Genomic DNA, 26,793 nt, shown 5'->3' on the forward strand with positions numbered 1-26,793 from the left:
TTTTGTGGCGTCTCATCTGGATCCAAACTGTTTGCAAGGGCTAATCTGGATTGCACTTTACGCAATGCATTTAGCACAGTTTTCTCAATAAGAGGGTCATGTGACATATAAAATGTATGGAAAGAGCTACAATCACAAAAAGTAGATAGCGCTGTTAAAAAGGTAGGGTGAAAAACCGTTCCTGTCTTGTGCGATTTTCAAATTAGTCGCTTAACCCTTTCAGTGCGGGAACCGAATTTTAAAGGCCTTTGCAAACAGTTTGGATGCAGATGAGACGCCACAAAACGTGGCGTCTCATATGGATCCAAACTGTTTGCTATTCTGATAGTATTCTTTGAAAAAAAAATGAAGAAAATGCTTATTTTACAAATTCAGCAGACGACATTTTAGCAGACGACAAATTTCCCAGCATGCAAAGAGTTAAGCTAGTGAGTGTTATAAGGTTTTTATTTCGAAAATAATGTTCTTTTAAAGATGTTCAAAGTCTGAAAGTATTGTTTTTCATTTGTTTATTATGCACCAACAAATAAATTGTGACGACAGTTGCATTAACAGTAAACAGTAGCAGTGCAATATTTCTATTACTGTAGCACTGAATATGAACCACTTATCAAAAATATACTGACGAAACAAGAACAAGAGGATAAATAATACATTAATAATCCGGATATAAAAGAACAAAACAACATGAAACACGACCACATTGTGTTCACAATTAAATAAATTGAGCATTTCGGAAATTAATGAACGGAATTGCGCCTTCATACTAGTAACTTGTTTTCATTTTAAACTGATTTATAACATAATCGTGATCATGGCAAGCGCATGCAATTACATTTGCCATTTGTTTGTTGTCATCACTTATCATCTAAACGCACTGGAGTCCACATGTTTGCCCAATCTGTATCAAACCGTTTGCAATGGCTATGCCGACCGAGTTTGAAACTTGGTCAAGTGTGATCAAAAAACAGTTCAGCTACGTAGAATATCAAGAAAGGTGGGAAAATTCTAATACCATTTAATCCTATCACATGGTTTTGCTTCTTTTAGGGGCGTAGCAGTTTTTATAATTTGGAGGTATATACAATGCTCTTGAATATCATAGCCATAACAATGGCAAAATCTTCATGAAACTTAGTCAGAATTGTGTTGTATGATTTGAGGCGTTAAAACCGAACTATCCCTTTCATAATGACTAGTTATTTGTTAACAAATATGTCGACCAAAACGAGATCTCAGGACCGAAGGTTCAGTCGACGTGTAGTTAGGTTCCTGATGGTCCCTACCAATCGTTTTGCAGTGGTCCCCTTGATATGTGACGTCATAACACAAAGGTAACGTCATAACACAACTGTGGCGTCATAACACACACATCACACTTCGTAGCAAGGTTCTTGGAAAGGGTACGGTTGGCTTTTCTGGTCATAATGAGCTCGCACATCAAACACGGGCGTTCTATCAAAGTAATTGAAAGGCTTCAGTTTAAAGCCGCTCTTCACATTAATGGTCATAGGCAAGTCTTCCGACGTGGGCGCGTGCAGGAATTTCTCCGTGATCCAGAGCACCAAGTCCTCGTTTCGTATAGTCTCGTTGTTCAGCGCGTCACCAACGCCGCCCGTCGCTCCGACCGGGTGCTGGAGGCCGTACCAGGAAGCGGTGCCGTGCTGTTCCTCGTCCTTGCGGCGTGTGACGTACACCTGGTTCCGCAGGTGGTTCCAGGCGTGGAACATCAGATGCTCTTCCGGGAGGTTTTCTGCCATCGTGGAGTATGGAATTACACGGTAACCGCGTTTCACGCCCCACACGTTACGTTCATTTTCATTAACAATTGTGAAATACTTTGGCTTCAATGGGTTGCTGGTAAATCCCTGCTCATGCTCTAAAATTTCTGGAACTAGATATCGGGTGTGATTGAAAAAGAAATAGCCAGGTTTTTGCGTGATATTTGTGTGACTCTGGTATGCTTCAACGCTTTGTCCAGATTTCCAATGAATTGTTTCAAAACTGTTTTTAGTTCCTAAAATATCCAAGTCTACTTTGATGACGAACGAATGGTCGTGGATTGGACCAATCAGATAATCTGCTATGCGGTACCCGAAAGGTGTCGTGCTTTTGTCGCTTTTCAGTAACGGATCCTCCGGGTCCCAGAACGAGCCATAAAGGAAACCGGAAGCGATCAGTAGCGTCTCTACACTTCCGTCCAGGTGGAATCGCCATTCCATTGTGTAGTCATAATTGCCAAGATTCATGGTCGCGCGCACCACGAGATAGTGGTCCGCCAAACCCTTCTGTCCGTGCCGCCATAATGGCTCCTGCCCGTCCGCCTCAAATACACACGCGAATTGTGACGACGTTGTGCGCTCATGCAAGAATGAGTATGTGGAAAGAGTCTTGCTTCTGGCCGGACAGTCCAAACCGAGTCGCGGCCTGTTGTATGTGCCCAGTAGATACCCCGTGTCACTCAACGCCGGCGGCCCGGCACCATTCGTTTGAGAGGAATAAATCAATGTAATATCCTGCAATGATATCTCATACGCGATTCGTTGACCTTTGAACCGGATATCAAATATTCGTGGCCCCATGAAGATGTTAGAACTTACTTCAAACTCCCAACCTAACCACGTGACCCGCGAGCCCCGAATCACGTACCTCGACCCCTTAGTCTCATAGGATCTGGGAGGAGGAACATCCGCTAGAGGGCGCTCCGGAAGAGACTTATTTTGCATAAGGTAAAAAATCTCTGCGCGTTGCATGTATCCGGCCGGAAACTTTATTTTTCGCAAAGAGCCGTTGTTGTATGCAGTTTGCATTTCGTCTCCAGATGCAAACGGACCCTGGCCGAGATAATAGAAGTCGCTGGGATACCAGGCAGCAGAGTCGGGGCCCGGGTGGTGAACAATACACGAGACGGGAACCATAGAGATCGTCTGGTAGCTCTTTCCGTTCATATACAGATACATACCGGACAGTCGGTCATCGGCACTCGATGACGGCAGCGGGTAAAACGACACTCCTATTTGCTGATTTGAGAATGAGGCGCCGTCGAAGCTTTCTGCGAGTAGGGTGTCTATTGCGATTAGATGACTCTGCAGGACTTCGTGCATGGGCAATGGCTCCTTTTTGTCGTATGGACGGGAATTGAACGGTATTTCGCCGTCTTTTCGTAATTCTGTGACGATGACTTCGCTATCGGATACATTAAGCGGACCGACTTTGTATTCCATAATATCCGGTACTGCGCGACCACCTCTATTCACGTGCACTTGTGCAAAACGACCCGGAAATGGACCACCATTGTCTAAGAAATTTATCACAAGCTGCTTTTCTAACGGATATAAGAACATATGGGACAGAATGTTGTCTTTCAGTTCCGTGGGCGAAGGGGACAAATAACCACGCGCCTTAAGAACTCGGTACACGGTGTCTAATTCATTTTTAGTAAGAGCAGCAAACGGTGATTTGCTCGCTTCATCTCCGACGGATTGGTCCGGGTTGACGTATTTGCACCAATTACACGTATTACTAGATCCTGTAGTAGATGGTTTTGGTGCGTGAGTACTAACGCTACACTCACATGGGGATGTTGAAGAACTGCTTAGGGAAGCTGTAGTTTGTTCATGTGTGATCGAAGGCACATCCGTGGTTGACTTAAGATCGGGAAGCGGGGTTGATTGTAAATCGGGACGACCGCGGGATTCATCATATTTTACAATATCGTCCTTTGCATCATCACGAATTGCATAGTTTCCTATCAAAATACCAACTGCAAGTCCTAAAACGAACAACACAATACCGATTATAACATACAGCAGTGTTACATTTTTCTCCGTTCGTTTATCTCCAGTAAGAGAATTCGTGACCTTGAGCTTTCTAGAGTAACTTCCGGACGCCCTCCAAGGTCCGGACGACTTGACTCCCTCAACAGGCGCATGTCCAGTACCATTTTGGTACGGCATCACGTCGATGTCCGAGAGATCTGTCTCCTCGGAAGGCATTGTGTTATCTGACCAGGTTAATGTATAATACAGAGGTTTCCACTGTTTTAATGGTTCATGTGTCCCTCTATCTGAAATTGAAAAGATAACGATATCATTACACATCAGAAAACCTAATGTACCCGGTAGAAAGCTGTGCTACTGACAAATGAGCGGGTGAGTAGAAGGGCGGACGGAATGAACGAAGAACTATTGGAAAAAAACACTATAGAATGAAAATAAAAAGGAACGCATAAAGGAAAGAAATATGATGAGTGCATGAAATGGGAAGTTGATGGTAATAAGGGGATGAAGGAGAGTGAGTAAGGGGGGATAAGGGTGGTGGGGGATAAGAGTAGGTGGGTGTTAGAGACGGTGAGGGGATGCAATGTTATGGGAAGGATAATAAAAGGCAGGGATTAAAGAAGGTGAGGACTAAGAGTGCGTTTCACTAACATAGCGTATATTTACGCAACTTTAGATTTACGCACAGAATTTACACCGAACGTAAATTAATGCGCACGCCGTTTCACTAAAATATGCGCAAAATTTACGCTGCGTGTAAGTGTTGTTTAGCCTGTCAGGTGCGCGCGGACGCGTAAGAAAGTAATCGTCTGCAACAGTATCTATTTTTTTTACACGTGTTAAATTGTAATATATTGATAACATATGTCACAAAAACACAAAATAGGCAATACAAATTATACATTGAAGACGAATTTCATAGCATGCAGCAAAGAAAAAATAGCGCCCGAGCCGATTGTGACGAAGGTATTACGTAGATATTTTCCTACAATAACCGAAGCATTCGTCTTTTTAGTTAATTTTCGTGTGTCGTATGAATATATATCGGTGCAGGAATTTAAAATAAACCGTTAAACTAAATTCAGATTCACATCCTACATGCGTGATTTACATCCTGGCGAATTCGTCTGTACAGCCTTTTTCGATTTCAGAATTAGATATTTGGTTTATTTAGCCTTTTTCGACATATGTTCTTTTGAACTTTTATTTTAATTTATATAAAAATATATGTTTAATAAGTTTTTTTTTACACATTTTATATAAATTAATAAATATTTGACAAGATCGTATATAATCGCTGTAAACAATCGTTACAATGGACGTGAAATCGAAGAAAAGGAAAACGTATTGGTCAAAAAACGAGTTTGAAACGCTCGTTTCCGAGTATGAAAACAAGTTTGACGTACTCGAGGGTGATCTGTCCGTTTTCCTTACCGGTTCGGACAAACGAAAAACCTGGTAAATCGTTATGGAATGGACGCGTAAGTGGTAGAACATGCAAAGCCCCAGTTTAATCATATCAACACAAAAATTCAAGAAACAAAAGAAAATTCAGACAATAATTTAGATATAAACTTTTTAGTAACTGATGATCGATCAATTTTTCTGAAGCCCCTTTTTGAAATTAACTTGATACAATTTAAGCATGTAGTGGCATTGCTAAATTTAAGTTACAGTGTTAAATCTGAAAACATGTATTAATTATTTATCGTTTGTATTTTTCATTTTTGGAGCTTATAACTGGTGCTGGTGGTAAAAGTATAACTTGTGAAGAAATTTTGCTATACTGATATTGCATTTTTAGTGAACAAATATTTGCAACTCAAAAATCTGCGTATCAATACAATTCTGTATACTGCAGTTTTGAAACATCATCATGAAAACAAGCAATCACGTTTGATCATAATAGGGATATAAAATACTTGCGTAAAATAAATTAAATGTATAGATTTATGGTATAATAAAATGCTAGATTTGTAACAATCATTATCACTAGTAAAGAGTTTTCAATATTCATGTACATGCAAAGACAGTTCAATTTGCAAAATATGCAGGTCCCGGATGCACGTTTTTTATTTGAATGCTCAAATTTATTAATATTTTCATTCAATGTAAACGAAACGAAAATTCATTCAATGTAAAATACAATAAAAACTATATTTGAAGATTGTAATGTATTGCGCTTTTTTAGGGCTTTGTTTTATAACTGATTTAATGAACCTCTTACACTAAATTTCGATCGCTGATAAAAAAATAACACTATCGCATCCACACCACTTATAATTATAATCAAATTGATATATGTTTTATAATTTTTGAAATATCATTTATTCAAGTTTTACTTTAAGAAAGAAAACGGGTATTTATATTTTTGTTTTGTGAAATTGTCAGTATTTAGTCTACCGACGACCTTTACTCTGAAAATATGTAAATGGCCGCGATCGAGAGGTGTGACGGCCAATCGATTTTTAGAAACGGAAAACCCCTCTTGTGACGTCACGCCAAAACCTCCTATATAATACCCTCCGGCGACAGACGATACCTTTCAACGATTTCCTTTTCGCTTATACCTCAGTCACAAATAGACACCGATCACCGTCCGATCAGCGGCCGACGTATTTTTCCGCTCATCGTGCTGGCGACCGGCCGATGATCGCACGGAAACCGGGCAAATTCGTAGCATCGGGCGGCGTCCGGATTAGTTTTAGGTCTCACTAAAAATTTTACCCGACGTCGGGCTCGGGAAGGAATCGAGTTGAGATCGAAACAAGATCGGACGATCAACGCACGGGTATTGCCCGGCGATCGCCCGACATCGGATTCATTGAACGTGTATCGGCAAAAGGTATTTTCCAGAGGCATATACATCGGCCGGCGACCGTCTGATTGCCGGAGGACCTCCGCACGATGCCCGACGGACGCCGGACGATGCTCTTTATGATACACGTACAATTAATCCGATGTCGGGCGCACGCCGGGCGATAACCGTTCGTTGCTCGTCCGATCTTTTTTCGATCTCAACTCGATTTCTTCCCGGGCCCGATGTCGGGTAAAACAAACTGTGATATAAAAAATTAATCCTGAAGCCGCCCGATGCTACAAAATGACCCGATGTGCGTGCGATCATCGGCCGGCGCCAGCCCTATGAGCGGAAAAAACGCCGTATTATTTTTGACTGAGGCTTTAGATAACTTAAGGGGTCGATTCGTGCTCGGAATATTCGAGGATGAATCTCTCGTACTGCTAACGCTTCAGCAACGGCAACCATGACAGATCGGCGTTATGCCAATTTTTCTGATTTACGCGAAGTACATATCTGGCGTAAATTTACGACAGAATTAACGCACTGCGTTAATTTACGCTGTTTAGTGAAACGCGTTTTTGAGAACAAGATTTGCGTACGCAAATATTTACGGAAATTATTTGCGTACGCAGCTTAGTGAAACGCACTCCAACAATGTAGATACAATTAATGGCTTTAAGTCCGACAAAATGAGTATGCAACGTAACGTGAAAAAATCTATCAATTGTTTAAGTAAAGTCATACAAGTCATGTTTGTTTTCGTATAGACTTTTAAAGTTAAATCTATTGTTAAAGTGTTTAAATAAATCCTAAATTCAACAAAAAAGCTTTGATTATGAAATTGACCGATTTCATAACAAAGTATTACGTCTATTATCCAAATATTTTTTATCAAATCTCTTGATTGAGTGTAGGTCCACCAAAATAGCGGTCATTTTATTTATGTTAGTGTTGTCATTGCATTTATAATAAAAATAATTCGAGGCGAAATAAAAACCAAAGTACATAATCCAAATATTCATCTATGAAAATTTAGATAAAACAGAATGTTTGTTGACCGATTCCATCACAAACTATTATTAATATCATGAAGCACATACATTTAAGTCTCGCCTTGCTTTGTGTAAAGGGAGCTTAATGCATGTGCGTAAAGTGTCGTTCCAGATTAGCCTGTGTAGTCGACACAGGCAAATCAGGGACGACACTTTCCGCATTTATTGAAATTTTCGTAACAAGAGAGACTTTTCTGAAGAAAAACCAGTTTAGGCGTAAATGTACATCCCTGATACGCCTGTGAGGACTGCACAGGCTAATCTGGGACGACACTTTACGCACATGCATTAAACCCCTTATTCACGGAGCAAGGCTCATTTGCTGTGGGTCACGAAGGCTTTATATACAAGAGCAACATAGGTTTGATGTAAGTATAAAAATATTGGCAGCATAGAAATGAGAACAGCGTTTTTATAACCAGGCAGTTAACTCTTACAGTGCTGGAACCGAATTTTGAAAGCCTTTGCAAACAGTTTGGATCCAGATGAGACGCCACAGAACGTGGCGTCTCATCTGAATCCAAACTGTTTGCTATTCTGATAGTATTCTTTGGAAAAAAAAAACGAAGAAAATGCTAATTTTAGAAATTCAACAGACGACATTTTAGCAGACGACAAATTTCCCACCATGAAAAGGGTTAAATAAGAGTCCAGCTCAGTTAAACCTCTGGGTTATTTACTTTTGAATCTCGGGCCTGGCCTATAAGGCCGCCCGCCCTATGTTTGATGATAGGACTTCAATATTTTAAGAACTTGAAAATTACTAAATGTATCTAATTAATAGAATATTGTGTGAACTTGTTTAAAAGCAGAATATAATATGATTTGACAACTGCATCACTATTCTCTCAGTTGTGTATGCTGTGTCATCCCACTGAATTATGCGTCGAGCACGACAGAGCAAACATTACACATATATAAATCCCATGTGCGGGATACAGAGGAGAATTGGGGAGAAGTCTTCGTTAGAGTGACGGTAACGTTACGGGAATATTTTTCGTAATAAGAAAGACCTTTGTGACCCGTCAGTAATGCTCGATTGGTCATTGTCGGCTCGGGTACTACTTACATGTACCCCGGGTGCTCTGAAGTATACTTACATGTACCCCGGGTACGGTAAATATACTTACACATACCCGGTCGTACCCGAGTTGTATTCCCGCTGAAAATACGATGTCGTAAAACGCGCTACCGATTACTGTTATACGATATTTTTTATCTTAAACAAACTTCTCTTCAAAAAAACATCAACCTACTTTTATGGTATGAGTTTCGATAATATAGAGGCCGTTAAATAGAATGTAAAAAAATTGCCGACAATGACCGATTTAGCGTTAAATTTCGCGGGTGCGCTTTTATATATTTACGGTACCCGGGGTACATGTAAGTAGAACCCGAGCCGACAATGACAAATCGAGCGTCAATAATCTGTGTTCGTATTAATATGGTTTATGGCTTATTCAATATATACAATAGACAGACAGACAGACAGACAGACAGACAGACAGACAGACAGACAGACAGACAGACAGACAGACAGACAGACAGACAGACAGACAGACAGACAGACAGACAGACAGACAGACAGACAGACAGACAGACAGACAGACAGACAGACAGACAGACAGACAGACAGACAGACAGACAGACAGACAGACAGACAGACAGACAGACAGACAGACAGACAGACAGACAGACAGACAGACAGACAGACAGACAGACAGACAGACAGACAGACAGACAGACAGACAAGACAGACAGACAGACAGACAGACAGACAGACAGACAGACAGACAGACAGACAGACAGACAGAAGACAGACAGACAGACAGACAGACAGACAGACAGACAGACAGACAGACAGACAGACAGACAGACAGACAGACAGACAGTTTATTCAGACTTATACATAAGTACATCGTCTTCATACACAAATATATACATTGATTTCTGTCACGTAAATAGGTTAACAATATTACATTACATAACATAACATAAATGGTTATTTAAGAATACAAATATAAATAAACACAATCAATTACAAGAATACGTAAATTCCATCAAAGCGGTAATGAAATTTATTTTTTAAACATAACATAACATAATTAGTCATTTACTAATACAAATGTAAATAAACACTATCAATTGCAAAAATACGTACATTCGCATACGCAAGGATACGTATATTCCATCAAAGCGGTAATGGATTTTTTTAAACTTAACATAACATAAATGGTCATTTAAATAGACATACCGTCCATGTTTATTAGTAGCATAAATGATATTATTTGCAGTGTTATGTCTGATCATAAGCTTATGCCTGACCACCGCATGACCTTCATCAAAGGGTAATATAGAATTTACTAATCTGTTCTGTCGATTGTAATTGAATCAAAGCATTTTAAAACCCATAGTCACAAGAACTTAATGGAAACAATACAGGCATTACTGTAGTAAAAATAAACTAAATGGTCCAAGCTCTGTGAAAAGGGGATTTAATGAATGTGCGTTAAGTGTCGTCCCAGGTTAACGTGTCCAGTCCGCTCAGGCTAATCAGGGACGACACTTTTCGCTTTTATGATAGTTTTCATTTTTCTCTTCTTAGGCGGAAAGTGTCGTCCCTGTGCAGTCGGACTGCGCAGGCTAAATGGGACGACACTTTCTGCACATGCATTAAACCCCCGTTGCACAGAGCTCGGCCCAAATGTATAAATGTACGAACTGTTTTTTCTCAATGGGCATTCAAGATTGCTTAGCTGAAATATCAGTCGTGTTATTCGGTTTATAAATACCGTAAAAAGTCGTCGACGTGAAATTAAGTGGTTTAACAAAAGACATTTCGTGGAAACGAAATTTGCGGATTTCTGATTTTGATAAAGATAAATGGGGACTTTGCGTCTGTAATTGTCTGATATGTTTGTGTTAAATTGTGTTAATTGGTCCTATCACGTAATCAATGGAAATTAATGTTCCACGAATAATTATGATTTTTCAGCATTTTATGTTTAACTTGAAAAATAGCAACATCAGGGACTTCGACGCCGCCGAAACAAACCGAAATACAACAAATTAATGTGTCAAAAAATACAAATTTAACACAAGCAAATGTATAATAATTAAAATATATAAGTTAGTATGATTTTACTCACGAAATGAAAACCAATCCTTGTACGTTCGTGAGAAAACGTTCCTCAGAGCGATATATGTGGTTTTAAGGTAGCAAGTTAGCTAGCTGTTCCTTAATACGGTAATTCAACCGGCAATTTCCCGTTTAATCCGCTAATTAACCTTTTCCCAACCATGTTGCAGGCCCAATCTTGTGTACGTTATTTCTCTCACAGATGTCATCGTTTATATGCAAATGTGTCGCGTTCTGAGAAAACTGGGCATAATGCCTGTGCGGAAAGTGTCGGCCCAGATTAGCCTGTGTAGTCCGCAAAGGCTAATCAGGGACGACACTTTCCGCCTAAACTTGATATTCGGTAAGGATGGACTTACTTGAAACTGAAAAAACCATAAAAGCGGAAAGTGTCGTCCCTGATTAGCCTATGCGGATTGCACAGGCTAATCAGGGACGACACTTTACGCACATGCATTATGCCCAGTTTTCTCAGAACGCGACACAAATAAGAATTGGTCTGACATAGTGTGCAGCGCAGAATTCAGTTGCATGCTACGGTTCAAGGCATACATTTATATATTAATACCGTACTTATCACAGTAAGACTGGACGTTTTCATCTATTTTTTTGGGCAAAGTCACTGATGATAGTATCGCATTACCGTAATGGGTTCTAGTGTATATTGTACACCGATAGATACTGTATCAAAATAGTTATAATTGTAAAAATGTCATTTTAACTTTTTGTTTGATGTTTCCTGACAATGAAAAGTATTCGGTTTGCTCCGTAACACGGCTTACATGAGGTGTGACGACAGTGTTTTAACTTGTTCTAACTCGGGGTCGTTACAAGGACCCAATTCTAATGGAAAAAATAGTATAATGTTTCTAAAATGGGACCTAAAAATTCAAAATTGAAGTTAAATTTCAACTTTTAGTTAATTTTCCATTCAAGCTCTTTATGAAACATAAGTAAAATATATCGAAAACATTTTTTTCTAAATTTTGAAGCAAATAATTTCTAAGTAAAGTCAAAACAACGCATTTTTTTTCAAAATGAAAAGAGACCCAACCCCATTCCCCAAATGGAGGGATAAAAACTGGATGATGATACATGTTTACATATGCTACCTTTCCGTTACCTCCGGCGAAGTTGAGGGGTTTAATTACTTGTATGTGATTAACGTACGTAAAAAGAATGTGTCATTAGGAATTAGACGCACAAGTCATATAAGACGAAATTGCAAAGTCAATATTATTGCTGTAAACAAGAAAATGTATTCACGCTGGTGTGAGTTAAAACTTTTAAACGAGTAATGACAGAGGCGTTTAAAGGGACCTTTTCACGTTTTGGTAAATTGACAAAATAAACAAAGGTTCAGATTCGCAAATTTTCGTTTTAGTTATGATATTTGTGAGGAAACAGTAATACTGAATATTTATCATGCTCTAAAATATTCATTGTATGCATATTTTGACGATTTAAAACCTGAAAATCATAAAGCGTTGCAACGCGAAACGATTTAATAATTTGGAGTCTGTTGTTGTCGCTATATTTTTAACAACTACGAGGATTACTTATATAAAATATAAAATACATCACTCATTGTATGAGCACGGATGACCAGGTGGTCTAAGAGTTAGACTTTTACTCCAGTGGTCAATGGTTCGAGCCAAGTTGAAGGTTACTTTTTTCTTTCTTGAATTTTATTCTTGTTTGTTTCCTGAGCTTTTTAGATCCAATGTTTACATTGATCAATATAAAGCATTTAATGACAAACTTCAATACATGCCAAAATCTGTGAAAAGGTCCCTTTAAACGAATAACGACATATACTTCATTGAAGCCAGCGAATAATAAGTTGGATGAATTACACGCATGTTTTATCCTTAGTTCAAATAAGTTATTTTTCCAGGTAAGGTAACTACAAAAACCTCAAAGCACACCGCATAACGTATCGTACGATAATAACGTCAACGTCATTTTAAGATCCATTCACGTGAATCACTCCTCATAATAAATGGTAAATGATGAAATGAATAACAACATTTTTTTCTTTCTTTGCTCATAATTTGTATTATGTATTATTTACAAAATTCAAATATATATGCCTTTTTTTTAAATAATAAACTTTTATATGTAAATTTGAACGTTTAAGAGTTTGTTGTGGTGCAGGATACAACTGGTTTTTTGTGTAGTTTATCATTACGTTTATTAGATACTATGAAATGAGTCGCGTTCTGAGAAAACAGGGCATAATATATGTGCGTTAAGTGTCATCCCAGATTAGCCTGTGCACTCCGCACAGGCAAATAAGGGGCGACACTTTCCGCCTTTATGGTATTTTTCGTTTAAAGGAAGTCTCTTCTACACGAATATCCAGTTAAGGCGGAAAGTGTCGTCCCTGATTAGCTGTGCGGACTACACAGGCTAATCTGGGACGACACTTCACGTACATGCATTAAACCCAGTTTTCTCAAATCGCGACTGAAATGCGCATGCGCATAACAAATGTTTTACGTCTTGCCTGTCTGCCGTCAACCATGACGCGATAGATTGTAACATTTACCTCAGCATACAAAACGATTATTTTAGGAGTATAAATAATAATTTGACGAGTGTAAGATGTGTAATGATTACTTTTAGTGTTTTAATAATCATTCATAAGTTTTAAAGGGACAGTCAACCAGATTGACGAACAAGAAAAGTTCTAAAATACCGTCCTTAATTGCTTTATATTGATAAATTTAAACATTGGATGTCAAATTATCCAGTAAAAAATCAAAAATAAAATGAAAAAAAAGAAAGAAAAAAGAGTAACTCTGACCAGGGCTCGAACCACTGACCCATGGAGTCCTGGAGTATAAAGAGTAAAAAGTCTCCCATTTAAACCACTCGGCCATCCATGCTCATACAATGAGCGTTGTATTTATAATTAATATAAGCAATCCTTGTAGTTTCACAAAACATAACTACAACAGAACTCTCTAAATTACCTGGTAGACATACTCAGTACAATTTTATTACCGAATATACTGAAAATATGCAAACTTAACAGCATTTTTCAAGTAATGTAATATACCAGTCTTGATATTTTAATCCATATAAACTAATAATTGCAAAAAATACGGTATTTTATAACTTTTTCTTTTTTTCGTGTAATATAGCAATCTGGTTGACCGCCCCTTTTACACGTCCGGGAAACATATTCCGAAATAAGCTTCGTGTACTTTATTGTGAAGTTACAAAACAAAATAACTGAGTTTTAAATTGTTTTGCAATTTAAGACTGAAAACAATCGTCTATGTTTGTACAGCATTTTGCTCTTGTCATTTCAAAACAGTACCGACAATTATAATAATAATTATTATATATTTCTGATCTAATGAAGAAAAATACGTTTGCATTAAAAGGGCCTTTTCACGTTTTGGTAAATTGACAAAATAAAAAAAATGCTTCAGATTCGCAAATATTCGTTTTAGTTATGACGATTGCGAGGAAACAGTAATACTGAACATTTACCATACTGAACAGTTACCATACTGAACATTTACCATACTCTAAAATAATATATCCATTATATGCATCTTTTGACGACTTAAAAACCTGAAAATTATAAAAACGCTGCAACGCGAAACGATTGAATACTTTAGAGAGTTCCGATGTTGTTTTTTTGTGATACTACGTGGATTGCTTATATAAAGTATAAAATACAGCAATCATAGTATGATCAAGGATGGCCGAGTGGTCTAAGCGATAGACTTTTACCCCAGCGTTCAGTGGTCCAAGCACAGTTGAGCGTTACTTTTTTCTTTTATTAATTTTATTCTTGTTTTTACTGGAGCCTTTTAGATCCAATGTTTACATTTATCAATATAAAGCATTTAATGACAAACTTCAATACATGCCAAAACATGTGAAAAGGTCCCTTAAATATATATTACGAAACAAAACATCGTCTCTACTCACGAGTGTTAAATTGAGAGGGGACGAAGATTTATTAACTACCTTGCAAATGCATGTATACTACTATTGAAAGATACACGAATACTAAGCCTGGTAAACAAAATATAATCATAGTATATGAAATAAATTCATACGAAGCGTATTTGTAATAACTATTATAATTAAGCCATTGCTTAAATATCATGGAAAACACGAATCCTACGAGAATCCCAATTATGTTTCAACATTGTGACTTTTGTTGTGTTGTTTTTTAAGTAAAATATGCGTAAATATTATTTCTTGATAAACAGTGTCGCCTTTATCTGCTATTCTTATTATTCATTATTTTCAACAATTCGTTACACAACAAGCAACGTTTAAAGCGAATACAGTGTACACATACCTTAACTGAAGCGTTTAATCCACATGTTTGCATACAAGCGTATAAGTGTATCGTGTTAACTGTTTATCATATTACCATGTGCATATTTCGATAAATATTTTTATGTCCTTCCGTGCCCGCGGCTTTTATTACCGCGATGACTTATCATGGTTGTAGAAGTTTACAGTCACGGTCCACTGATCTAGCTATATACTTTCTAATACGTGACTTTCGGTATAACTGAGCGTGTTGTGACAAGCGATCGATAATTGTTTAATTCTTGTTTTTGCGACATGTTAATACACATCTCGCTACCTGTCAATCAAAATCTACCGGTAATCGTTTTATTGATTGACCATTCAGCGATCAATACATATGGAAGCAGGTTGCGATTATTTAGTCAGTAATATGTATATATATAATATGGCGCGGATTTAAAACTCACCTAGGCGACAGGGGTTCAATTCCCAGGGCCGTACCCAGGAAATGTTTACTGGGGGGGGGGGGGGGGGCCAAACGGGGAGGGTGCGGGAGGGGCAACCCCTCCCGAATAGATTTTTTTATTAGGCACTGTTCAAGGTGAATTTTAATGCATATAGAAACATATGTTGTGTTATAAATTTATGAATATATAACAAGTAAATCAGCACCTTTCTGAAGTCTAAAGCTTTAACCATTACGGGCCGTCCATAAAGTTTGTCACGCTCAAGGTGGGGGGAGGGTGAGTAAGAAAGTGACAGTTTGTGACATGGGGGAGGGGAGTCAGGCCATGTGTGATTTCACACATTCATTTAAAAAAAATGTATAATTTAATTATTATTTCTTTAGTAGAATTTAAAAATAATTTTCAAAAAATTGTGATACATTTGAATTAGTTTTATGTCAAAATAAGACGAATTGCGTATCTCCTGATTCTGTTGTTCGAATGTTCAATAGGCAACTTGGCTGGGCCGGCTTATTCAATAGGCACAACCTCCACACAGATTTCAATGACGAAATAATTGGACTGTTCCATTTTTAGTTAGTAAAGGGTTGAAAGAAAATCTAAATTATAATTTCGTTTTTATTAGAGGTTAACACGTGAATAAATATTCATACTGCTCCTCGTAACAACCCTACAGTTATAAAAGCCTGTAATGTGAAAGTTCTTTTACCGGTAAGTGAAATTTTAATACGGTGTAATAGTGAATTGAGTTTTAGATTAAATTTAAATTAAGTATTAATTTTTTTTTTAATGTTCGAAAGTGTGAGTTTGTGACGTACTTTAGGGAAAGGGGTCAAAGATTTTGTAACAGTTTGTGACATGCCGAGGTAAAAATGGTAAAAAAAAGCGTGACATGCTTTATCAACGACCCCATGGTGTGAAATTCACACACATGTTTAAAGCTTTAGATTTCAGAAATGTATTACACTTTATAAAGAAGTTAAAGCATCATTTGAAACTAAAAAACCTTTATTATGAAAGTTAACATAAAGTATGACTGTAGAGGTGGTTTGAATTTAAAGAGAAAATACTACTATGGTTATATGTCAGAAACTGCCATATAACCTACTAGTATTTTCTCTTTGAAATCGAACCTCCTCTATATAAAATTTCAAAGTAAATTCATTATAAAATGTTTATCATCTACAAGACAGTTTTCACAGAAATGTTTAATAAGCTATGACTCTAGAGGAGGTCTGAATTCAAAAGAGAAAACACTATTATCGTTCAGACCTACGACCTTCTGTATCAGTTTCATCCATTCGCTGTTTCTCTTTCCTTGTCCAATCAAAAGACGTGTTACACCCACCATCAAAAGATGAAGCATTGAGCACAATGGGTAATTGACAGATAGGGGATGTTTGTACAAGGTGATAAGAAAACAATGCCTAGGGGCTTATCTATGGTGTACGAACTGGTCCAAAACTATTCTAATCTGTCCGGGACGGTTTATAAACCGTCCGGGACGGTTTGTAAGCTGTCCCGGACAGTTTACTAAACTGTCCCGGACAGTTTCTTACTTTTGAACCGCTCGTGCGTCTGTAAACTGTACCGGGCGATTAAATTTGTGGATTACAAACCGTCCGGGACAGTTTAGGAAACTGTCCGGGACGGTTTCCTGGAAACTGTCCGGGACGGTTTCCTAAACTGTCCCGGACGGTTTACAGGCATAAATTTTAGTACGGCATAGGTTCTTAAGAGGAGTCAATCAACCAATCAGAACAATCGTAACACTTCGCATTTGTGTGCCATTTCGAAAGTGAGAATTTCCTTTTTAGTATCGTTTACTCGAGTGATTGTTCGATAATTTATCATTTGTACGCGAAAATTGACAGAGATCGGTTTTGAGAGACTTGTCGGGATGTGTTTAATTCCATTACGAGAACTTGAGAAACAAAAAGGTCCCTTGAGGTGATTAACTCTTCACTGACAAGATTGGATGCTCAGGCTAGAAATGTGAACAGAATGACCACATCATATCCCGAGTTTACACCGTTACTCGACAGTTTCAGGGCAGCGACTGTAAAAGAAGAAATTCGCTACCAATGTCAGAAATACTTTGTGGGCAAATACATTTATTTCGAGTACTTAAAATATTCATTTTTAACTCTGGCGTTTTTGGCAGCAATGATTGATTGAATATTTTTAAAATCATGTTTTGTCCGAGAAAAATAGCGCTGCTCGAGATGACAACGATATTACATTAAGACTTCTAAAGTAAAGCATTATTGAAAGGAGTGTTCTGATTAGTTGATATAAATAATACCGTATCGGACAGTTTAAACCGTCCCGGACGGTTTATGCGCACGAACGGTCCAAAACTTTCCTAAACCGTCCCGGACAGTTTGTAAACTGTCCGGGACAGTTTAGTAAACTGTCCGGGACAGTTTACAAACCGTCCCGGACGGTTTCTAAACTGTCCCGGACAGTTAAGAATAGTTTTGGACCAGTTCGTACACCATACATCACTGGCGAGTAAATTAGCGCTAATCCCCTTGTGTATCAGGGGCAATAATACACATCTGCACATTTGTATTGCAGGGAAGTGTACTTTGGGCCCTTTTATGTGAGAAAATTTGCAGTAGGCCCTTTACTAAAAAATCATAACTCGACAGCCAGCTGGGGGGGCCCGGGCCCCTGGGCCCAGTGCCTGGGTACGGGCCTGAATTCCTGTTCCCGTGAGCATGTAAGTTTGGTTGGTGGTCACCATACCGGACAGGTGGGGTTGCCTCCGGCTTCACCCCGAAACACAAGACTAAAAAATATAAATCTTTTAGTAACAACCAAATAGCTGGAAAATGCAGCCTTTATTCACAATTTGTCTCAACTTTTGTGAGTCTTGTAAATTAATTAGGAAGGGGTACTGGGAACACTCCCGGTGCACACGTAATGTAGCCAATGGCTGGGGAAGGACCACATAATCTTCGAAATACACACACAGTAACAAAATTGATTTGCTGTCCGGTTATTTAGTAAGTGGTTGGTACATGCGCTTCTCACTTCTGCCAACCGGGTTCAATCCCCGTTCCCGACGCATGTGAATTTGGTAGATGGTCACCAAACCGGAAAGGTGGGTTTCCCCCGGACCTTCCAGTCTTCACCACAGCATAACACCACACCAAAATTGAATAACTTAAAGTACAAAGTTATAAGCTTTACATTGCCACTATATTCGTCCCTACTTTCGTCAGTCTAGTACTAGCAGGCAAATTAGGTAGGGGTGCAGGGAAACACTCCGGGTCTTAAGAAAATGCGGCCTCTGGCACGAAAGGACCTAATAAACTTCGAAATACACACAGACACATTTAATTGGCTGTTCGACAAGCGCAGTGGTTGGTTCATCCATGTCTCCTATAGACGGCCCATTTGCAACCCCCATTCCCAAAAGACTTTGAGCTTAGTTGGTGTTCACCATACCGAACAGACAAGTTTCTTCCGGGTACTCCGGCTCCCCCCAAACACATCACATAACTACATGAACATCTTTCGATAACAACTAAATTGCTGTAAATTGCAGCTTTTATTCAAAGTTTGTCCCAATATTCTAGTAAGTCTTGTAAGTTATTTACGTATGAGTGTGGGGCACATTCCGGATTTTCACAGAATGCAGCCTCAGTCGCGGAAGGACTTCATAATCTTCGAAATAAAACCACTAAATATTGAAGTATATGCGTCTATGTTCGCGGCGATTAACAAATCTCTACACACAATGTGAACAAAGCGACTAATACATATATAAAGCAAAGAAAAGTATTATCAATCAGAAATCAACGTCGAGGAGCATGATCGGACTTATGGTATTTAACCGAAATCCATAACCTTAATCCGTCGGACATTATTTGACCCGTGTCATGCGAAATTGGGTCTTATGCTATATGCGTCCAGAGAAGCTCCAGACCAGCCTGGGTTAGCCTGGTGTAAGCCAGGTGTTATCCTGGTGTAATCCTGGTGCAATCTAAGTGTAATCCTGGTGTAATCCAGGTGTAATCCTGGTGAAATCCTGGTGTAATCCTGGTGAATACCTGGTGTAAACCTGGTGAAAGCCTGGTGTAATCCTGGTGTAATCCAGGTGTAATCCAGGTGTAATTCAGGTGTAATCCATGTGTAATCCTGGTGAAATACAGGTGTAATCCAGGTGTGATCCTGGGGTAATACTGGTGAAAGCCTGGTGAAATCCAGCTTAAATCCAGGTGTAATCCTGGTGTAATCCAGGTGTAATCCTGGTGAAATCCAGGTGAAATTCAGGTGCAATCCTGGGGTAATCCTGGTGTTATCCTGGTGTAATCCTGGTGAAATCCTGTTGTAATCCTGGTGTAATCCTGGTGTAATCCTGGTGAAATTCTGGTGTAATCCTGGTGTAATCCAGGTGTAATCCTGGTGTAATCCAGGTGTAATCCAGGTGTAATTCTGGGGTAATCCTGGTGAAAGCCTGGTGTAATCCAGGTGTAATCCAGGTGTAACCTGGTGAAATCCAGGTGTAATCCAGGTGTAATCCTGGGGTAATCCTGGTGAAAGCCTGGTGTAATCCAGGTGTAATCCAGGGGTAATCCAGGTGTAATCATGGTGTAATCCAGGTGTAATTCTGGTAAATCCTGGTGTAATCCAGGTGTAATCCTGGTGTAATCAAGGTGTTATCCTGGTGTAATCGAGGTGAAATCCTTGTGAAATACAGGTTTAATCCAGGTGTAATCCTGGGGTAATCCTGGTGAAAGCCTGGTGTAATCCAGGTGTAATCCAGGTGTAATTCTGGGGTAATCCTGGTGAAATCCTGGTGTAATCCAGGTGTTATCCTGGTGAAATCCTGGTGTAATCCTGGCGTAATCCAGGCGTAATCCAGGTGTCATCCAGGTGTAATTCAGGTGTAATCCAGGTGTAATCATGGGGTAATCCTGGTAAAAGCCTGGTGTAAGCTTGGTGTAAGCCTTGTGTAAGCCTGGTGTAAGCCTAGTGTAAGCCTAGTGTTAGTTTGGTGTAAGCCTGTTGTAAGCCTGTTGAAGCCTGTTGTAAGCCTAGTTTAAGCTTGTGGTAAGCTGGGTAAGCCTGGGGTAAGCCTGGGGTAAGCATTGGTAAGCCTGGGGTAAGCCTGGGGTAAGCCTGTGGTAAGCCTTGGTAAGCCTGTGGTAAGCTTGGCTAGCCTTGTGAAAGCCTGAGGTTAGCTGGGTAAGCCTGGGGTAAGCAAGGAGTAAGCCTGGGGTAAGCCTGTGGTAACCCTGGAGTAAGCCAGGGGTAAGCGTGGGGTAAGCCTGGGGTAAGCCTGGGATACACCTGGGATAAGCCTGGGGATAGCCTGGAGAAAGCCTGGGGTAACCTGGGATAAGCCTGCGGGTATGCCTTGGGAAGCTGAGGTAACCTGGGGTAAGCCTGGTGTATGCCTTTGGAAGCCTTGGGTAAGCCTGGGGTAACCTGGGGTAAGCCTGGGATATGCCTTGGGAAGCCTTGGGTAAGCCTGGGGTAACAAGGGGTAAACATGGGGTAGCCTTTTATAAGCCTGTGGTAAGCCTGATGTATTGATCTGTAAGCGGATGCGCTGCAACTGCGCCATGTAAAGTTTTCCATTTAGAAGCGAAACATAACATCTATTACGGGGGGGGGGGGAATCACGTGATAGTCAAGACGGCAACTTCCACGCCGAGACAGTTATTTTTCGCTTCTTTCATTGCTTTTGTTTATATTTTAAATGACGCTCAATTTTTAGCCACATCAGTAAAAAGGTGATAATCGTTTATTTTGTATTCAAATACGCTTTATATCTCGGATTTACTCCCCGCAAATGTTCTGAGTAAATATTTGCTGTAATTAGTTCATCCCGCTAAGAAATTTCGCAGCGACTTAAGTCGAGATATTTAGCGAATATTTATACGAAATACAATTTCTTGCTGATATGGCTTGAAAGTGAGCGGCATTTGAAAAATAAATATAAGTTATAAAGGATATATAACGGCGAAAAACCTGCCTCCTCATAGACGTCGCCATCTTGACTATCATGTGATTACCACCCCATATGTAGAGTGAACGTTAAAACCTTTTGCCAATAAGAGAATTGTATTACGAACGATATTTGTTTTATCTTCTAAGAACGTTTTTTTTTAAATAATAATTGTCGTATAAAAAATGTCTTTTAAAAATTCACTAAAATGGGTTTAGACAAAGAAATCAATATCGCCACAAAAAATAAGTAATGCTTGCGTTTCATGCGTAAGTATAAACAAGGTGACTCACGCTAACGTGTGCAATAAACATTGACGGCTGAATATATTGCATAAACTATCCCTTGACGTGGTTTCATTTGGCAAAATATAAACAATTACATGCATTGATAGAATACTTTTCCGACGAAAACAGTTCATCACTGTTTGCTGATTTTAATAATATAACTGTCATAAAATTCGTGATAACTGAACAATATTTCTCTATTGCGCATCACTGGTGACTGATATACATGTAATACAATCCGTTAAGACGTGTTATCCCTAAGTTTACGATAAATGTCGCATGGCGCATGGATAAGCTTGAACGCAAAACCACCATATATTTCGCAAAACTGTATATCGAATGTTCGACAAATGTCACAATAAATTCCTTTGCCGATATAAGTTCCAACATCAGCGGTAAATGCCACTGTACATCTTGAGACTTATATAATCGGTTAGTCGAGTTTGAGTTTAACTAACAGTGCAATTAGATTAAAAGTATTCGATCAATCTTTTTTGTTTAAATATGAGGCATGAATAATGCTAAGTACAACTAGGAATTGTGCTTTGTCACCTACAGTGTAATAAAAGATCGTATTTAGCAGTTCGCTCATTACTGATTAAATTCGATCACATTTAAATGAACTAAAACTCCAGTTGCATCTCAATAAGATCAATATAGTAATTAATTATTTATATTCTATATCCCAAGCATTTTAGATTTATGACTATTTGTGTCTTGTTCTTAGGAAATTGGGCTTAATGCATGTACGTAATGTGTCATCCTAGATTAGCCTGTGCAGTCCGCAACGGCTAATCAGGGACGAAACTTTCCGCTTTTATGGTTTTTTTTAGTTTCAAGGAAGTCCCTCCTTACCGAAAATCAAACTAGGCGGAAAGTGTCGTCCCTGATTAGCCTGTGCGGACTGCACAGGCTAATCGAGGACGACACTTTACACAAAGGCATTAAACCCAGTTTTCTCAGAACGCGTCTCATATGATTGTTTTATGTTTCCCTCTTTCACGATATGTTTTCCGATTGCAGTAATTATGTTCATGATCGTACTGAGTCGCGTTCTGAGAAAACTTGGCATAATACATGTACGTAAAATGTCATCCCAGATTAGCCTTTGCAGTCCGCACAGGCTAATCAGGGACGACACTTTCCACTTTAATGACATTTTTCGTTAAAACGAAGTCTCTTCCTAGTAAAAATCCAATTAAGGCGGAAAGTGTCGTCCCTGATTAGCCTGTGCGAACTGGCATGTCATATTTTTTTTTATAAATGAAGTTAATTGGGCTGCATTTACATGTATGTCGTTGGAGTTCATTGTTGACTCTTATTCTGAATATAATCGTTTCAATGGCGATATATGTCGCGACCCTAGTCCTATCGTATCGTATCGATTCGTTACGGATCGCATGGCATTTTGACAAACGTACGTCAGCGTACCACATCGTTTGCGGCGATCATGTCAAATCGAGACCCAATTGTCGGCTCGTATGTAATCGTTTAAACGGGAGATAAGATCGTATCAGATCGCGTCCCCTGGAATTATCCAATCGTTACCTATTATTACGTATGGGTGCGAAGTATGGGGGTTTACCAAATCATCACAGTTAGAAAGGCTGCATTTAAAATTTTTGGTGTTAGACAATCTACAGCTAATGTAGCTGTATACGGTGAACTGGGTAGATACCCATTGTATATAAACCGATATGTACGTATTATAAAATACTGGTTAAAGTTAAAGGATAGTGATAACATTATTACCAAGTCAGTTGTTAAAGATGCTGTGTGCGATGTAAGTATAACTAGGACGAATTGGTTTAGTAAAGTTAAGAACCTTCTTACACGTTACGGTTTTTACTATGTTTTGTGTAGTGACATACCTATAAATACCAACCAGTTTATTTGTACATTTCGGCAAAGGCTAATTGATGAATATTTGCAACAATGGCAAGAAAATGTTACAGATAGTGGAGTTTTAACTTTGTATAAAACACTTAACCTGTCTCATGGATTTGAAGCTTATCTAGATCTCATTGTGTCGAGAGATCTCAGAGTTGTATTTACAAAATTACGTATATGTTCCCATAACTTGAGAATACACACTGGTAGATACGAAAAATTAGATAGACATTTACGTATTTGTCAAATCTGCTCTACCAATGAGATCGAGGACAAATTTCATTTGATGTTTAAATGTACAGCATATGCTCATTTAAGACCAATTTATTTAAAACATTATTATAGAAATAGACCTTGTATGTTTAAGTTGATACAACTGTTTAATACAAACAACAAATCTGAATTGTTTATGTTAAGTAAATATATATCGGAAGCTTTTAAAATTCGCAACGTAGCATTGACGGATTTATAACACTGGTCATTGTATACAAGACTCAAGACTAGTCATTGAAAGAATACATTACAATAACAGCTAGTTATTTGATTATAAGCTATTTATGTTCCAACAATACATATTTATTACCATATGAAATTAATCATTGTACCAAATAAGCATGAATATTGATTGTATATAAGTTCATCCTGTTAAATATATTTGTTAAATAATGACCCATACTTCATTGTATAATCTTGTTGTATTAATTATTATATGTATGCATATATATATAACACAAACAACTGTAAAGTTTACGTGAATAAAATATGTTCTGTTCTGTTAACAGATTTCATTCAGGCTCAGAGCTGTGTATCATATTGTACGGTCACGTATCATATTTGTTCAAAGTTAATAATATATACGATATAGTTGAAAATCTCATTATTATACATTTTCATGGCTTGCTTTCTGTTAAATAGGCCACGAATATTTAGCGAGATTATCGATTATATACTTTACAGTTGTATTCCTAACTACCAGTAAAAGGACTTGAACATTTCAAGCATCATTTTCATGTGTTCTTAGATTATTTCCGGTGAGCGGAATAAGACTGTTACCGAGACTGTCCACATTCATTATTAAACTCAACGTACTAAAATGTAAGGGGGTTGATGCAGCATCTGATAGTCCTTCAGACCGCCCGTCTGTTTTCTGGGGCAAATCTAAAAAAACTTAAACAGACTATCCATAGGTCTGATTTGTAAAGTGCAGAGAGTAAAAGCTTTTACATATTATATATATTTGTTATTTTCCTTTTGTTTAATGTTGAGATGAAATTTTCTTCGGGTAATACCGTGAAAACTTTATAAAGTTTACTATAATATGATAATAGGTGCTACCTAATTTACGGGCAAAAGCTTATTTGATGTTTGTTAAAGATAACACGGGTAATATATGTTTGCACATTATCATGCAAAAAAACATTCAATTTCTTTACAAAACAATATGTTATTTAGCAAAGCAATAAAATATAATTTGTTTTAATCTTAAACAAGTTTATGAAGCTATGCTTTATCTATAGTAACCCCTTGTACTGTTTTCAAACTCTTAAACATGTATTTCATTTTTTGTTTACTTTTAAAAACAATGTTAGAATAAAAAAAATCAAAAAAATCTCGCGAAACTGTGTTTTATTGATGTTTTCCATCTGCAGGGATGCCATTTATGTTTTAGTGCGAGATTATTTCTAAAACGATTTTATTTAACTTAAGCATAAAAAAGAAAGGTGCCATACTTCATTATTTTGGTCCCATGTCTAAATCAACGATATCGTTAATGTATCCCCTGCATATGTAAATGAAAAACTTTTTGTACTTAAATAATGTTAATAAACATATAAATGCAACAATGCTTGCGGGAGTGTTTGCATCTATCTTGAAAGAAGTGCATAGACCTCATTCACTGCGCAAAATTACACAGACCAGAAATATCACCTTTGGACACAATACTCTTTGCATATCTTCCGCACTGTTAGAGCTTATGTCATGAAATGTGGTAAACTTATTGTATTTTTCTGAATCCTCAGGAATTAACAGTTGGTAAAAACTATCGCTTATGGCATACACAGAATTAACATTACTAGGTTGGTGCTAAGGAGAAAATACTAGTAGCAAAAATTTAGATTTATGATGAAGACCCACATCATAAGCTTAACGCTAAATATATGAGTGTACCTGTCACTTTATGTGTGAGACAAAAAATAAAGAACAACATACTTATTATCACGAATTTAATGTTATCAATAAGATTTGTTTTACCAGTAAATAATTTACCAAACCATATTTAAATAAAATATAATCAAATATTTTTCACCTGAATTTAATTACATTATTTCGTTTATTTTCATTTTATTTAATTAATTTTCATGTTTTGAAAGTAAAGATATTCAGTCATTATGGAATGTCATTATGTGGCATTAAACATAAAGACAGCAGCTGCGTATTGCATGTGAATGAGGCAGTTTCCACATGAATATGATTGTAAAATAACAACCCGATTATTAAACTGCATGTACATCCCAATTGATTAAAGTCAAGTTTGTGTATGTTCAAGCTCATAAACAAAATAAAACATTCAGTATGTTCATTTATATCCATATCTTCTCGCCCTTGTTTCTGTGCACTCAACACATGTAGTATTAGACACACTGTTATGAGTTTGCATATATTCGGTAAGGTCCTACCACGCGTTTGTTAGTTAAAAAACACGCTCGGTCATGGCACTTGTCAATGAGTTGACTTCATCAAAGATGTAGAACCAAAAAAAATACTCCACTCATCCAGTACGCCTTTTATGAAGAAATAATAACAAGCAGTCATCAAATAAAATGAATACCCTATCCTACACTTTAGCTTCTTATATGGTCTTCAAAAAAATAATCAGAGACAGTTGACAAAAAACTAAAAGTTGACAAGACTAAACTTCTGCTTTTCGATTATTTGCAATGTTTTCAAAGTGTCAGCATAATGTGCAAAATACTAATGGTTATACACAACATGGTCTAAGGTGTGTCAAATGAATTTTTAGGCAAGGATTATTAATTGTAGGTATAAGTTCAAGTGTACAACACACTCTTTTGTAATAAAAATATTGCAAAGTGTGCTAATGGCACTGCATTATGCACATTTA

The 26,793-nt window shown here is 37.9% G+C and overlaps 2 protein-coding genes and 1 pseudogene across 2 annotated transcripts in view; 2 read left to right on the forward strand and 1 right to left on the reverse strand.

The window, feature by feature from the left end:
• The window catches only part of LOC127836866 (angiopoietin-2-like), a 456,318-nt gene that overhangs the window by 244,334 nt on the left and 185,191 nt on the right, over window positions 1–26,793 (forward strand). The window lies entirely within an intron of this gene.
• On the reverse strand, window positions 495–15,266 carry LOC127836854 (retina-specific copper amine oxidase-like). The gene is made up of 2 exons (XM_052363484.1): window positions 15,104–15,266; window positions 495–4,066 (listed from the first exon to the last, which is right to left on the reverse strand). The coding sequence occupies exon 2, from the start codon at window positions 3,993–3,995 to the stop codon at window positions 1,374–1,376; it is 2,622 nt and encodes an 873-aa protein (XP_052219444.1). The 5' UTR covers window positions 3,996–4,066; window positions 15,104–15,266; the 3' UTR covers window positions 495–1,373.
• Window positions 17,047–17,244, forward strand: LOC127840202 (small nucleolar RNA snR44; annotated as a pseudogene).

The sequence above is a fragment of the Dreissena polymorpha genome, chromosome 7 (genome assembly GCF_020536995.1).
Source record: "Dreissena polymorpha isolate Duluth1 chromosome 7, UMN_Dpol_1.0, whole genome shotgun sequence".
NCBI classification, from domain to species: domain Eukaryota; kingdom Metazoa; phylum Mollusca; class Bivalvia; order Myida; family Dreissenidae; genus Dreissena; species Dreissena polymorpha.

What these genes read in the sequence shown, in the direction of transcription:
- LOC127836854 (XM_052363484.1), bottom strand. Translation starts at nt 3,995, where the DNA reads ATGCCTTCCGAGGAGACAGATCTCTCGGACATCGACGTGATGCCGTAC.